At 42.1% G+C, this 15,890-nt stretch overlaps 1 protein-coding gene across 1 annotated transcript in view; it reads left to right on the top strand.

Moving 5' to 3' along the window:
• Positions 1–15,890, top strand: part of LOC122719309 (paired box protein Pax-6) — a 31,932-nt gene that overhangs the window by 12,223 nt on the left and 3,819 nt on the right. Inside the window, exons 4-7 of the mRNA XM_043945018.1 lie at positions 3,154–3,430; positions 5,993–6,157; positions 7,244–7,326; positions 13,625–13,851. Coding sequence (XP_043800953.1) covers positions 3,154–3,430; positions 5,993–6,157; positions 7,244–7,326; positions 13,625–13,851 — 752 coding nt within the window. The remainder of the gene's footprint in view (positions 1–3,153; positions 3,431–5,992; positions 6,158–7,243; positions 7,327–13,624; positions 13,852–15,890) is intronic.

Raw genomic sequence — 15,890 nt, 5'->3', positions numbered from 1 at the left:
ATCCGGTTCGGAAAGAAGAAACTCCGTGTTCGATCGGCAGCTTTTAAATCGTCGAATGATCGTTATAATGATCACAGAGGCTGTGTAATTTTTCTCTAGGCGCAGAGAGAGGTCTTGATTTCTCTACGCTCTTTCGACAACTTCGATGAAAATCTCGCTCTAACGAGATTGTGTCACGAATTATATATATATATATATATATATCAGTGGAGAGTGAATTTCTCCTAGAACTCCGCATTTATCACACGTACCATATTTTTAATAAACAATAATTCGCTTTCCAATCAATTCCAAATTCCGTCCAATAGAATCCTCCTCCTCGGTTACAAACGTATCAACGAATCGTTTCGAGGAATCTTCGATCGGGGAGGGGAAAGGAGGGATTGCACGGATGACGACGACGGCGATTGTCTCGCGCGACGTTAACGGTAATGATAGCAATGACGACGATGATGGTGGTGGTGGTGGAGCGCCGGTTGTTGCGGTGGGTACATATCGTCCGCGGCAATGGGGTGCGACGGGGTTAGTCGCCGACGAGCGGATGGAAGCGGGTAGAATCAGGGTGAATGGGATCAGTTAAGCGTGTTGCACAATTATTCGTGTCCGGTCGCGCGTGTAATGGTCTGCATCGGTGCTGCGGCTGTTGTGCGGCGAGAGCCGAGTGGAGCGAAGCGTAGAACAGCCAGGTTGCTTGGTTTGATGATGGAAAGCCTAGGCTTGCTTGCTTGCTTGCTTGCTTGCTTGCCTCTGGAACTCTGCCTGTGCAACTCTCTCTTTCTCTCTCTGTCTCTCGATGCTGTATGCAGTTAGTCTGGAAAACGTCCTTTCCATGCGCTCTCTCTCTCTCTCTCTTTCTCTCGTGGCCATTATTCCGCAGGATTGAGACGAATCTTGCGATACCAACTTTCCACGATATCGTCGTCTCCCTTCGAGGTAACGTACCACCCCCTCCCTGTTGGATTGATTCCGGTTAAGGAACAAGCGGACGGGGGCTCTCCTTGCCTCGTATTACGTCGAGTTTCGTTTGTTTGGATCTGTTCGATGGGTTTGCGCAATTTCCTAAGAAACTCTCGGATATCGCGTCACGTATATACGCGTCCGTGAGAGTTAGGGGGTTATGTAGGGGAAAAGAGAAATTCTGTGGTATTTTATCTGGTTTGGAGGAGGATTTTATACGCTTGTTTGACTCGTTTCCCCTTGTTTAAAAGATTGTAATTAATTAAAGAAGCAATCTTAGATCCACGAATTATCCTCTCTGAGGATTTTCAATCGATTAATTTTTTCCTGCGTTAATCATTCACCGCTTCGGGATTGGCGTGAATCCGTGTACCGCGCGTTAAACGTGTTTCGCTTATTACAAAGCTTAAAGTTAAAAACTCGAGGACGAGAGGCTCGACGACGCTCGAGATCGATCCCTCGTCGAGGCGGCGCGCACAAAAAGCACACGATTGAATTTATCGGCTTTTATTCGACGTAATAACCGCGCGAACCCCTCCCCTCTCGCGCATACACGTTCTTGACCCGTACGTACTCGAGTGTACAACAACGTCGGTTGTTGGCACCCGACCGCATACACACGCCCATTATTTCGTGCGAGGTCTTAAACTCGAGGAAAGGATCTCTCTTTCTCTCTCTCTCTCCCCCCCTCTTCTCTCATCGAACCTTTCAACGAAAGCCCAGTAATTAAGAAGCTTCGCTCGATATCCTCCACATCCACGTCCAGAGAGAGAGAGAGAGAGAGAGAGAGAGAGAGAGAGAGAGAGAGAGATCCATGGGAGTGAATGCACAGAGAGGAGAGTTACGGGCTATGTACGGTACGACTTGCTGCCGTTGCTTGCTGCACCGTCGACGAGTCGATGTTTTGGGGGGGAGGCGGATGAAGAAGGGGGATGTAGAGGAGGAGGAGGGGGGGGGCGGTTGAGCGCGCGTAGAACAGCGAGAGCGAGACTATTATGCGCGAGAGTCGAGAGCACAAGGCTCGCCCCCGTGGCTCGTTATAACTTTAGAGTTGGCCAGTGGTTCGGTACAAGGTGAAGAAGACCGCGCTCTACCGTCGTTGGTTAGGGGAGCGAAGAGCCATGGAAACCGTTTTATGTAATAATAATTGGATGGCGGTGTCCTTTCATCTGTTAGTCTCTCCCTCAACGTGAAGGTCGGCAAAGAGAACGGAAGAGAGAGAGAGAGAGATGGGAGGGAGTGATGAACGAGAGACAACCGACTATGTAACTATGGAAATGATTGTCGCGAGGAAAGAAGAGGATGAAACTTTGGAAAAAAAGTTTTTTTTCTCCTCTCTTTTGTCCCTTCCTCTTTGTTTCTTGAGAGCGATCTTTCACGATTGACCACGTTTTTTCTCCCCTCGTCGAGCGTCAATTGAGCCCTGGAAATTTTCACGATAATCGATTAAACGATGATATGGTGTTGTTTCCTTTCGTGCGAACGAACGTGTAAGACTCGTGCAATGCTCGTCGTGGATTGTGGATTTCGTCGCGGGAAAGAGAGAGAGAAAGAGTTACGATCGAATCGATTTTCGATACCAATCTTCTGTTCTACAGTTTTCTAAAAATCTGCTCGATAAATCAAAAAACCAATCGGTAGATGAACCAACTTACAACAAACAAACTCCTTTCAATCACAACCATTCTGCGGTTACTATTCCACTAACGATTTGATACTTGTCAAACAATCCGCTAAATCAATCTACGATACTTTCCTGAAAACGATGGTGTCGCCGTTCGGTAAACGAAAAACCAATCACCGTTCCAAAACGATAGCATGCAACTTACAATGGACAAACTTTTTTTTCCAACCCCTGACTGCCGTATTTTCGAACAATCCTCCTCTCATCAATATATCGAACATAATTAATCATCATCAATCTTTTTTTCACTCTTATTTCATCAATATTCGAGAAAAGAATTTTTCTCAAATACTCGACTGGTAAAACAGTGTATACATATGCGAAGAATCAACTAAAGACTATAAAAGCTACTATCTAACTTAAAAAACATAAACTCTTTTCAACGCCATTTTAGAAACGCGTTATTACGTAAGAGAAAAATACACGTTGTTCTTCTTCTCTCTTCCATACGATACTATATTTGATCGTTCATTAAATGTAATTCGCATATGGATTAATTGGTATTTCGGCAGGTGTCGTCCATCAACAGGGTGCTGAGGAACCTCGCCTCGCAGAAGGAGCAACAGGCGGCGGCAGTGCAAGCGCATCAGGGTGCCGAGAGCGTGTACGATAAGCTTCGGATGTTCAATGGGCAGGCTGCAGGTTGGCCACCGGCTTGGTATTCCGCTACGCCCTCTCATCATCCCTTGGCCACGGGAATCCCGACGGCGGCGACCCCGGGCTCTGGCCAGTCGCTTCTACCCGGCAGCCAGCTTCACGGCCGCGACGATTCCCTGCTCAAACGAAGCGGTGAGTCCCAATTATACGTTAATTGCTAAGCGCGACGCGCAACCGTGTTTTCTCGTCGGAACAATCTCTTGTTCCTCCACTTCGTTAATGGTGATCCTTTATTGTTCGCGATTCTGATTATTTGGAGGGGGTGCTTTTTTTTTTTTTCTTCTTTCTTTTTTTCCTTAAGCGAACGACAATTTTTTAATATTATTCCGAATCATTTTTTTTAGATAAACTTTAAATCGAGGAGTAACGTGATGTTATTTTACGAGATGTATTATACGAGATGTATGATTTATGATTTTGTGCAAGAATTTGTGAATTCTTATTGTTTTTCGATTTTGAACGATTTTGAAGGGATTTTTGAGAAAGATCGGATATATAGCAATACGTTTAAAATTACCACGAATGAATCTTTCGTGACTTCTTTATCTCTTTTTAAAAGATTCGTACGATCGTTCCATGTAACATAAAAAAAAAAAGAAAAGGACATATTTATCTATCGATTAGACCTCGATATCCGCGATAAAAAATCAACAAGGAAAAATTTTCACCTCGTTTCGATACCACTTTTCAACAGCTCCGTACGTAAACGAAATTGTTACCGTTGATCGAGCACAATGCTTGTGGGGGTTCTTTTCACCTTTCTTTTTCACGCCGTCGAAGGGAAGGTATAGAGAATCGGACAAACGGCATAGGAATCCTCTCAATGCTCGATCCACTTCTTCTTGCCGTGCGGTGACGGATCTCGACAATGGTCTCGAGGCGAGGTTCAAAGTCAAGGGAGAGCACCCTCCACGTATTATAATCTGCTCGTGTACGCGCAACACCCTCTCTCGCCCCGCTATTACGTGCCTTCCTTGGCGCATTGTGCGGTATTTTCACCGTGGAAGGGTGTTGTACGCGTTCCACAAGAAAAGAAGAAAAGAAGTTTTGGTGTCGAAAAATGGCGTCTCTCTCTTCTAATAGGATCAAGGCCAATCGGTGGCTGCTGCGGTCCTCTCCGCGATCGTGGCCGGAATCGCTCCACGGATCATGCTTCTGAATGTGACCGCGAATTCGAGATAAGCAGATTAGGGGAATTGTTGCTAATTCGATGGGCTAAACGAATATCCAAGTTTATGAATATTGGTATTTTGAAGTTATAATATGTATATATATTCAGAAATTTACGGTAGAAGAGGTAGGATTGTTTACGATAGAATTGTAAAAAATGCGTGAAAGTAAAGTAATTAATTTCCTCTTCGAATATCCCCTCTTCAACATTCTTCCATTCGCGAAAATACTTTCCAAGAATTCCGATGTAATATTCCAAGAAACTTCACTCTGCATTCCAGAAAATTAAAAACCAATTACTACAAAAACCCTTGAATTTCTATAACCCTTGTAAATTTCCCCATATCCTCAATCGCTCTAATAACAATAACACCTATATTCTCAAAAAAAAAAAATTCTCGAACGCACTACACAGTTTCACTCTCGAAAACAGATTCGCACCCTTCTACTCAAATAAGTAGAAAATATCCCATATAAAAGCGTACAGACGATGATTTCACTTGGCGCGAGGGATGAAGAGGGGGGCCACATCGGTATACACACACACATACACACATACACACACACACATACACACATACACACACATACACGTTTGAGGATGGCGGTATTTCGGATCGCGAGAGAGGGCCAGAGGGTGGCGAGGTGGCGGTGGAGAGGGAAGTTGGCGAGAGATTTCGTAGTAGAGGGTCGTGGCAGAGAGAAGGCGGTGGAGAAAGGGTGGGTGGTGCGCGATGCGCGAGAGATGAGCGAACGAGAAAGCGAGCAGCTGACGAGCGGACGATATATATATATATATATATATATATATACATAGGTATACATGTAGAGAGATACGTATACGTACATACATATATATTATATAAGTGTGTGGTGTAAGGGCGAGTATATAGGTAGGGACGAAGGGATGGACAGGGGGAGGGGGAGGAAATGGCAGGAAGGTATCGAGGAGAGGGATGGAAAGAGGGTTCGGTGCGCGGAGGCGGAAAGTAATCGCGGCTCACCGGGAGCCGTCAACGTCGACGACGATGACGACGACGACGACGACCACCACCACGACCATCACTGGTACAGACACTGGCGAGGACACACCTCTGTGTGTCGTTTTCCGTCTTAATCTTGGCCCTCCCTTTCTCCTCTCTCTCTCTCTCTCTCTCTCACACCAGCTGTTTCTAGGAACACCGAGAACGTTAGTCCGCGTCGTTCGTCGCGAAATCGCTGGAACGATACCGGGACGGGGCGATCCTTAATTGGATCGCTCTTCTTGAGGCAAACTGGTGGAAAGTTCGAATGCCGCCGTGCCCCTCTTTTCTCTCCCCCTTCTCCCCTCCTTCGGCCGAATTTTCTTCGTCGTCGTCGTAGTCGTCGTCGCGCGGACTATCGGCAAATTAGCCGAGAAATAGGAGAATGAAGGAGGAGGAGGAGGAGGAGGAGATGGTTGATTTTTTCTTTCGAGAATTTTTTATAGAAATGGTTTTTTCAAAATAAGGAGATAAAGAAACGGGGGAAACGTTTGTTTTTCAGACACGGGCTCACTGTTGTCGCATCAGCAGGAGGCTACGTCGGATGGCAATTCGGAGCACAACTCGTCCGGCGACGAGGATTCGCAGGTACGGCTGAGGTTAAAACGGAAGTTGCAGCGCAATCGAACGTCCTTTTCCAACGAACAGATCGACAGCCTCGAGAAAGGTTAGTTTTAGACAGTCTTTTGCTAATTTATCGATTAAAAAAAAAAAAAAAAAAAGAAATATCCTTAATATTTCTTTCTCAACAATTTCAAGTATTTTTAAAATTCGAACGAAAATATAATCTGTAATAATAGTAGAAGAATATTCAACAGAGCTCGAGAGAAATTTTCATTGAAAATGAAACCGCCACCGCGTCATTAATTTAAAAAAAAGATGAACCAACGTATAATATTCATCGTATTAATAATAGAAGACGACCGACTCATCGTTCTAAACAAGATTCTCAAAAATAAATGAGTTACTTCCGCAACCGAATGTAAATTATTAAATCCTCTCGTAACGGTGCAAGGGGATACGAATTCATAATTGAAACTATATCGAACATAAGCACGGGCGTTAAGGGGTTGGAAGCAGCAGTCCTACATCCCCTTTTCCCTCTTTTAATCATCCTACAAAAATCCCTACCTACAATTACTACCGTTGAAAAGAGGAAAACAATAAAAAAAAAAAAAAAGAGAAAAGAGGGAAAAGTACCATAGGTAGCTTCAATTTCACATTTCCGCGTAACGAACACCTATGCCCCCTACTGAACAGAAAGCTCCATTTTCGTTCAGCCGGTAATAACGATATAAACGTCGAACGATCGTGTCATGGATCCTGTGTATACGTATATTCCGTTTCGCGACATGCATATTCAGAGACGGTCGAGGTAAATTACTGCTTTCCTCAAATATATATATCTATATATATCTATATATATATATATATATCGGCCTTCTCTCGCTCAGCAGGAGCAGCACCACTGCTTTAATTGGATCCGCGGCCATTCAAGTCGGCGCTGCGTGTTCGAGTATCGTTCGATAATTATCCTTTTAATCTTGTCTCGCGGTGAATCGAAATTATGCGCGATTAATATAAAATTGTACCACGTACACGCTTACGCACGAGTTAAAAACAAATATACGTACACGTACCATGCGTGCATGTGTATGTGTACGTGTATATTACTTATAGTATAGTAGCGCGAAAACACGCGAGCTATCCACGTTTAATAACGAGCACTTGTTGCAAACTGGTTTCGTTTTAGAATTCGAGCGGACACATTACCCGGACGTGTTTGCACGGGAGCGTCTCGCCGAGAAGATTGGATTGCCTGAGGCACGTATCCAGGTGAGTGTGAATGTGCGAATGCGGCGTGTGCTTCCTCTTTCTCGTTCGCTCCGCCTTTTTCTCCCTTCCTCTTTCCCCTCTTTCCTTCTTTTTTCTCTCTCCCTCTCTCTCTTTCTATGTTCCTTCTCTCCTCGTTCCACACGTTCCTCCTCCTCCTCCCTCCTCTCGTTTACTCGTGTCTTCCGCGTAAGTCCTTCCTCTTCTTCCTCTTCTTCCTCTTCTTCTTCCACTCCCACGACACGTCTTCTCCCGGCCTTAGGAGAGAAGGGCGGCTGTTAAGTGCAACGACGCCCTTTCATTAAACGCTTTGAAACGCGTGACCACGGGGACGTTAAACACCTCGAAAGACGAATCTGCGAGACCAACCGGGGGGGATTTCTCGTCTTTATGCAAGCCTCTTTTATACACCGTCATGCCATTTTTTTTTTAACGCGTGCCTTCGCCACCATTCGGACCCTCTTCTCTCTCGTTACTCTCTAATGCATGTATTGTAGATTTTTTTTGAAAAAATTTCACGGGAAGGGTCTCTTAGACTCTTTTCTGGAATTTTGTTGATTCCTTGATCGATCGCTCCAAGACAATTAAAAACGTAAATTCAAACATTTTTAATAAAATACACAGTGATTATTTGCTTCTCGTATACAAAACGAGAAATCTCAGTTTTGTTGTTTGAACGAACTTCTTTTTCCAAAACAAGAAGAATTCGTAATTTCTCATCGCATTTCGGGAGTGTAACGTATCTCTACGCGAGTATAGATCGTACAAAGAGTACGAAGAGGAGGAAATAGCGTGTGAGAGGGAGAGGGTGTATCGTAATTAATTAATATAACATCGTTGCTCGAGCCATGGGGTGACGCACGGTTATACGAGCTAATATGTACGCAGCCTTATCGAACATTGTTTGGCCGCGCCGTGCCGCTGTGTTCGACCCTCTTGCTATCCGCTCGGCCTCTCCCTCACCTGGCCCCGACGATAGGGGGTGGTGAAGTGGCCGGCGGGCTTTCGCGTCGGTGGTAGTAACCGGGCGCTGAGCGTTATGTGGACGTACAAACAGTGCAAGACCATGTTGACGCATGTTTTCAAGCCTCGTTGGCTGGTATTGATCTTGCTAAGTGCAGGAAACCGGGAGTGCCGGTGCGAGAGGCAAAGGCAGAGAGCCTTGGAGAGAATGAGAGAGGTGGATAAAGAGGGAGGGAGGGAGGGAGGGAGGGAGGAAGGTGGAGCGGAGGAAAAGAGAGAGAGAGGGAGAGGGAGAGAAACGGAGAAAGCATAGGCAGACAGGGTAAGAGAGATGTAGGGAAGATGGATAGGAGAAGAAGGATAAAGGAAGGGAGGAAAAGAGTGAAGGAGGAATGATTCTTCTTCTTCTCTCGAACCTCCTCCCTTGGATTGAACAAAGGGGAGTGAGAGAGTGAAGGGGGTAAAAAAGGAAAAGGTAGAAAAGTAGAGAAGAAGGGGTGGAGCAGAAGGAAAGAGAAAGATTGCGAGAAGAGGTAAAAAAAGGTACGATTCTCTCTCTCTCTCTCTCTCTATATATATATATATATATATATACACCAGCAACGACTATGATTCTCGAACGTCGTTGGACGAGGAAACGAGGACAATTGTGACGGACGATGCAAGAGAGAGAGAGAGAGAGAGAGAGAGAGTGAGTGAAAGCGTGGTATGGCCAGGACATGGCGTGGCGGATTCGGTCGTGGCACACGGCTACGAAACGCCACGCCGCACGCGGCATATCCCGAGCAAGCCGTGAGGGATCCGGCACAGACGGCCTAAGAGGGTTCGAACGCAACCATGGCAACGTCGCGTCCCCAGGGAGGTTGCCCTCTGATTGGTTGTTCCTCGCTTTTCCACCTATATACCTTGGATACTCGCACGAGTTTCGCCACGCCGCGCAACACCGCCGCCACTGCCCGATTATCATCTATGGCGCTGCCCAGAGAAGAATCCCTCGTGTGACGCCGTGATGGCCGAAGCGTGGCATCGTCGGAACATTGGCGTGGCGACCCTTCACGAGAGAAACGACCAGATAATTCCGTCCAGGAATCTTTGCCCGCTCTTAAGCGTGCACCAATCGCTACGATCGTGAATGTTGTAAAATATTATTTGCAAGCAGCTTCTTTCTTTCTTATCTCTCGATAATTTGAATTTGACAATTTGAATCTGTAGGTCACGAGTTTGAAAAGAATTGTAAAATTTTCGGAGTTAGGATTAAAAATTGAGTTAATTTTTCGATGAAAGTATCCCTTCTTGTATAAAGAAGAATGTGATTCGAGTTTGGAACCAAATAAAAAAAATCTTTTTTCGATCTTTTCGAATCTTTTCGCAACTCTTCAAATTTCTTCTGAACTATTCCAAGAGATATTTCGAAACTGGAGCTAGAAGAGTCTCATAGAATTTTCCTTCTTGATCCAGAAATATCTCTCCTCCAGAGTTGTAATCCGGACTTAAATCAAGAAATATCCGAAATCTTTTTTGACCACTCCAAAATATAAAGTATATATCGTTCAAGATAAATTTAAAAAATTCTCAAATATTTTCAACAAATATTATATAGAGAAAAAGAGAGAGAGAGAAAAAAATACATAAATGGCAGAGAAAAAAAATCCTCGCAGATATCGTATTATTTTTACAACGTCGTAAGCACAGGCCGAAGTCTTCGAACGATCTTAAAATTCGCGTTCGACGCCATCTTCTAAACATTGCCAATCAAAGTAGAAGGTCTGCCGCGAGGGACGGGAACGATGTACCCGGTTCGTGGAATTCCGAATGGATCGATTCAAACGAGTTTTCGGGACGCGGTAGGACGAGTTTACGAGGAACGACGGTATTGGGCGAAAGGAGTTCGCTGCGGGCGAATGGTGGATATTTGCCGGTGGCCCGCTAGAACACGATTTGCCACGTCGCTGCCGACACGAAATTTATTCTCTCTTTTTTCGTCTCTCTCTCTCTCTCTCTCCCCTCTTTTTTTTTTATTTCGTTCAATTGAAGGCCGTCGGGTGTGCGGGATCAAGTTTTTCGCTACGGACAAAATGAATTTTAAATTTTCTCACTCTCTGTTTAATAATACAGAGAGGAGGGATGGCGATATGTTTGGCCGTTTCGGTGGCCATTTTGGATGTACGAGGGTTGGATAGAAGAATGTGAAGAATCTTTTCTTGCGAACGTTTGATTCTTTTTTTTTTTATTACGAAGGTATTTTTTTTGTTGCGAATTCGTTTCTGTTCGTCTGGTTAATGTTAACGTTGCTTTCAGCGTTGATGAATAATAAATGTGCGGTTAATTAAGGAATCGAAAAGGACCGTTGTACGATGATTCATCGATTCGAAGTAGAAGTTAGAAAATTCTGTTTTATAATTTCACGAGTTTAAATAATAGAAATAAATTCTTGACGGAGATACAATTAATTTCGCGAAGAGATTCAATATGTTTTTATCTAAGATCAAAAGTATACATATCTTATTATATATAATCTACATTCTTTAAGAACTTGAGAACAATTCCTCTTCAAGATTAATATATTCGATCAAAAATTCTTGATTCTTCAAAAATTTATTTATCGAAGCAATTGTCAGCAATTTAACCCTCTCTATTATATGCATTCCGTTCCTAATTGGGGAACTTAAATTTCAAAGACAGTGGATGGGTGCAAAATACGTATTAGAGATACACCCTAATGTTTTAAAAAATAAGAACTCCACAATCACACTCATTCTTGAGTAAATTAGCATATATATTTTTTTCAACTCGTCAAAAATTCATACAATAGAGGGTTAAATTTACAGCAACAAAAAAAAAAAAAAAAAAAAAAAAAATCATATCCCTTCTCGTCTCTAATCTTTCCATTTTGCCAACTTGTTTTATCTGGAGGATCGATATTTCTTGAAAAAAAAATATCCCACGAATATATTTAACACCCTGTAGAGATACATTTTCCAAATATAGATGCGAATCGTCCAACCCTCCCCCCTCCCTCCCTCCCTCCCTCTTTGGATTCCCTCTTTCACGTTTATTTTATTTTTCAACCAATAGCTCGAATGAATGCGTACAAATTAGCGTCAGGATCAGAGGCTTGCGAGGGAGGAGGAGGGAGAGAGAGAGAGAGAGAGAGAGGGAGGAGGAGGGGAAATATGGGGTGGACGAGGAGGAAAAATAATAACCCCCTCCCCCCTCCCCAGCCCGGTCTGGCTTATTGTTAGCGTCCTCGGTGGCGCATGGTAATTGAGAAAGTTGCGCTCATTGTTGGCAATCGAATTTTTATATCGTTATTCTCATTATCGCGCGAACGTTTAAGCGGCTGTTCGCGAACGGAACCAGCCGACGTAGCAATTGTCGGCTATTTAATAAAAGCGAGCGTTGGAAGAAGAGAAGGAGGAGAGGAGCGCGTGTTCGTCCCGTTTTTTCTCTCTCTCTCTCCCTCTCTCTCTCTCTCTCTTTTTCCCTTTTTGCAAATGAGCCGAGCAATCGAGCTCGTTTCGTAATTCAACAATTCGTCGTCCCCCTTCCCCCCCTTTTTTTTTAAATCCTTTTTTCCCCGCCCCTTTTTTAATTTTTATTTTTATTTTCGATATTAATCTTTCTTCCCTTCCTTTTTTGTTTCTTCTCCGATCTCCTTTTTACTTCTTTTTTTTCCCCTGTTTATAAACATTTCACGAATCTCTCCCTCGAAATAAAATTATTTCGATAAAATTGGAGGAAAAATTCTTCCCTTTCGAAAAGGAATATTCGTTAATAGCAGGGATGTTTTATTCTTCGAAATTCGTTTGGAATTCGATCGATCTGATGTATCATTCATTTCCACGAACAGAAGGAATGGATGGAAAGAAATTTCGATAATCCGTATATACACCGTGTTTGTATATTACGAGCGAGGGGAGGAAATCGACGTATCGAAGGAAGAAGGGAATCCTCTTATCGAGAGGAGGAGGGGAATATCTTCGAAATCGGGAGACCCGTGGAAGCGCGACAAAGAAAGCTTAAAGCTCCGATTTGTTGAGCTCGGGATTTATTACGGGCCATCATCTTGCTTGCGCCAATGATCTTCGCGTCGAAAAGTTGTGTCGTCGATCCCTGTCGATCGCGATTTCGATCTGAAAGATCGTTCGAAGATTTCGATTTTTCTTAAAACAAAGATAGACTCTGTGAATATCTTCATTCGATCGTGTGTATATACGAGACATTTTTCGTTCGATTAATCGTTGTTGCATTACAACTTGACGTTGGTAAATATAGAGAATCGATTAAACGTTTGTTGGCAATTAAGGGTTGAACTTTGCGATTCAGCAACGTTTCTTCGTACTTTCTCGAGTGTACGGATTATTAACTCTGCTGTTTCGAGTTGTAAGTAAATAATATTCAGTTAATCATCTGTCTCGAATTTTCGATCTTTCGTCTAATTTATTTTATTTTTGAAGGCAAGAAGAATCGAAATTTTTCAGAATCGTAACTCTGAAAAATCTATTTCATCATTGAACTCGTTGCGTCAACACGAGTTTCGTATCCTATCCATCCATATCCATAATAGTCTTGAAGAAACACTGTCCAAAAACACTGTCGAAAACAGTTTCTTTGGAAAGGAGAGAAACGGCAGAAAACGAGTGGGGACAAGAAAGACCAACGAAACATCGGAGAACAAAGTGGGAGTAATTCAATTGCCCATCCGTGAATCGCAATTAACAGATTGCAACGAGAATCCCGTGCAAACTCTCTCGTTTTGCTTTTGGGGGAATGGGGAGGAAAAAATATCTAGATTTCGCATAAAAGAAGAGAAGAAAAACTTTGCTGTACTAGTGGAATAGGTCGATAAAAAGAGACGCGTTTAACAGACGAGAGAACGAATGTGATAAAACAAGAATAAAAAAAAAAAAAAAGGAAACTATCCAAATTTCACAGAGTAGAAAAAGAAAAAAATTAACCTAAAACTCGTCAAGAAAGGGGTGTGAGATTATTGAATAGAATGGATGCCTGTTAGAACAGATCCAGGAAAAAAATGAAAAATATCTGAAACAAACCCACTAGCAGAAACGAACGAGAAAGGGAATAGCGTGAGAAGGGAGTGTGAAAAGGCGTGTGTGTGGCTGAACTGAGAGAGTGAGAAAGAGAGAGAGAAGGAAAGGAAAGGAAGAAGGGGTAGGTATAAGAGAGAAGAAGCAAGTGTGCGCGAGCGAAGAATGAGAGAAGACGGAGGAGTGGAGAGATACGCGAGAGTGCGAGGATATAATGCGAGAGCTTCCATCGCGTTAGAGTGACGACGCCCCTTATCGTGACAAAAGCACCGTCATTGCGTCGGTTGCAGGTGTGGTTCAGTAATCGCAGGGCGAAGTGGCGTCGAGAGGAGAAATTACGGAACCAAAGGAGGGCAGCCGTCGATCAGGTAGTCGGCGGTGGCAGCAGCGGGGGTGGAAGCAGCACCGCGCCCCCTGCCGCGACCCCCGCCACGCCACGGTTACCCTTAAACGCCGGATTCAACGCCATGTACTCGTCGATACCGCAGCCGATCGCTACGATGCCCGACACTTACAGGTAATAATCATTTCTGTCATTCTCCCCCCCTCTCCCTCTTTCCTTTTGCTTCTCCTTCCCCACACTTTCCACCACGCCGCGTGGTATGTGTGTGTATGTGTGTGTGGTGGAAAGAGGTGGAAAGGGAAAGAGAAGGGGGAAAGAGAGAGAGAGAGAGATCTGAATTGGTTGAATGGAAGAAGAAGCTCTCTCTTTCTTTCTCTCTCTCTCTCTGAAGAACCGATGTGGAGGTTTCGAAATACGATATTTGTTGCGGGGCGGTGAAAGGATTAGTAACAAGTGGAAGCGATTTGGTGGAGAGTCGGGTTTGGAGAATTTAATTTCGAGATTGGGTGGGCGGGGGAAGGGAAATAATCGTAGGTGGTTAAGCGTTATAAGTTGATTTTGAAAGATTTTTTTTTTTATAGTGATTTTTTTTTATATAGTGATTTAATTTTTTGAGAATTGGAGGAAGTTTGATTCGTCTTGTGAAAATGGTAAAATAAATTTTTCACGGATTGTTTTTTTTTTTTTTNTTTTTTTTTTTTTTGCGTTTTGCGTTTATATATGTCAAAATGGAGTGACAATGGTACAATGGTAACCGTGATCCATTGTTTAAAAAGATTTGGCGATCGAGCTGCGCTTTAACCGAGGTTGCATTGTTGCGGAGATTACAGGATAAGGGAGATATCAAAAGGTTCGAATTTAAATTTTCCAAACAATTTTTAAATACCTTGTACCTTTTTTTTTTTTTTTCTTTTTTACATTTAACATTTCACGATTCATTGAAATTCGTATTGTGTATTGAATAAATGATTGGCCTCGTGTCAAAATTTAAGAAATTGTATCTTTTGAAACTTTTCCTTCGTACGAAGATCTCGAAAAATTTATTAATGTCTTGCAAAACGAATAAAATTTAAAAATTACGAAATTATTACGAATTAAAAGTCACAATTTCATCAAATCGTCGCCACTTTTAAAAGAAATATTAAAGCCTATTTAATTTTCTTTAAATTTTCACGTATAAAATAATTGAAAAAAGGAAAAAAACTAATAATTCTAATATTCAATATTTATGATACTTATAATTATTCAACGATCAGGCAAACTGGATTATTTATGCTCTTCAAGCCTAAATTTGCAATTTCCTAGGATTTCAAAAATATTTTTTATCAATATTGCATTGTAAAATCAAGTTTTGAAAGAACTTAATATACCAAACGTGACATTTAAAAATTCCATAATAAATCGAAATCGAAAAGCAAAAATTCTTTTAAAATAATATTATAGTCTATTCGAAAAATTTGGAATCTATTTCAAATAAAAAATAATTCCAAATTTTTAATCAATAAGAAAATTCGATCAAAGATCCTTTCAAAATAATTATCGACAAAAAAATTTGGAATCTTTATCACCTGCTCCAAGAATTTCCAAAAATCAAAACTATCAACACCCAGCTACTTAACTTCGAATTCGATCGAAAGTCCTTTCAAAATAATTATCGACAAAAAAATTTGGGATCCTTATCACCTGCTCCAAGAATTTCCAAAAATCAAAATTATCAACACCCAATCATTTAAATTCGAATTCGATCTAAGATCCTTTCAAAATAATTATCGACAAAAAAATTTGGAATCTTTATCACCTGCTCCAAGAATTTCCAAAAATCAAAACTATCAACACCCAGCCACTTAAATTCGAATTCGATCGAAAATCTTTTTAAAATAATTATCGATAAAAAAATTTGGAATTTTTATCACCTGCTCCAAGAATTTCCAAAAATCAAAACTATCAACACCCAGCCACTTAAATTCGAATTAGATCCTTTTAAAATAATTATCGACAAAAAAATTTGGAATCCTTATCACCTACTCCAAGAGTTACCAACTTAACCAAAATTATCGAAACCATCGACTACTAATTTACTAAAACCTACTAATTTCGAATTTTTAAGAAAAGCTCGATTCGATTTCGATCGAAAGATTCGATTGGAAAAAGAACAATTTCAAATTTTCTGGCCACCGATAATTCGAAAGCAAAGATCGTTACTCGTTAACTAC

This window comes from Apis laboriosa, unplaced genomic scaffold (assembly GCF_014066325.1).
Source record: "Apis laboriosa isolate Shangri-la unplaced genomic scaffold, ASM1406632v1 scaffold74_cov149, whole genome shotgun sequence".
Classification (NCBI taxonomy): Eukaryota; Metazoa; Arthropoda; class Insecta; order Hymenoptera; family Apidae; genus Apis; species Apis laboriosa.
This window is presented reverse-complemented; position numbering and strand designations above follow the sequence as displayed.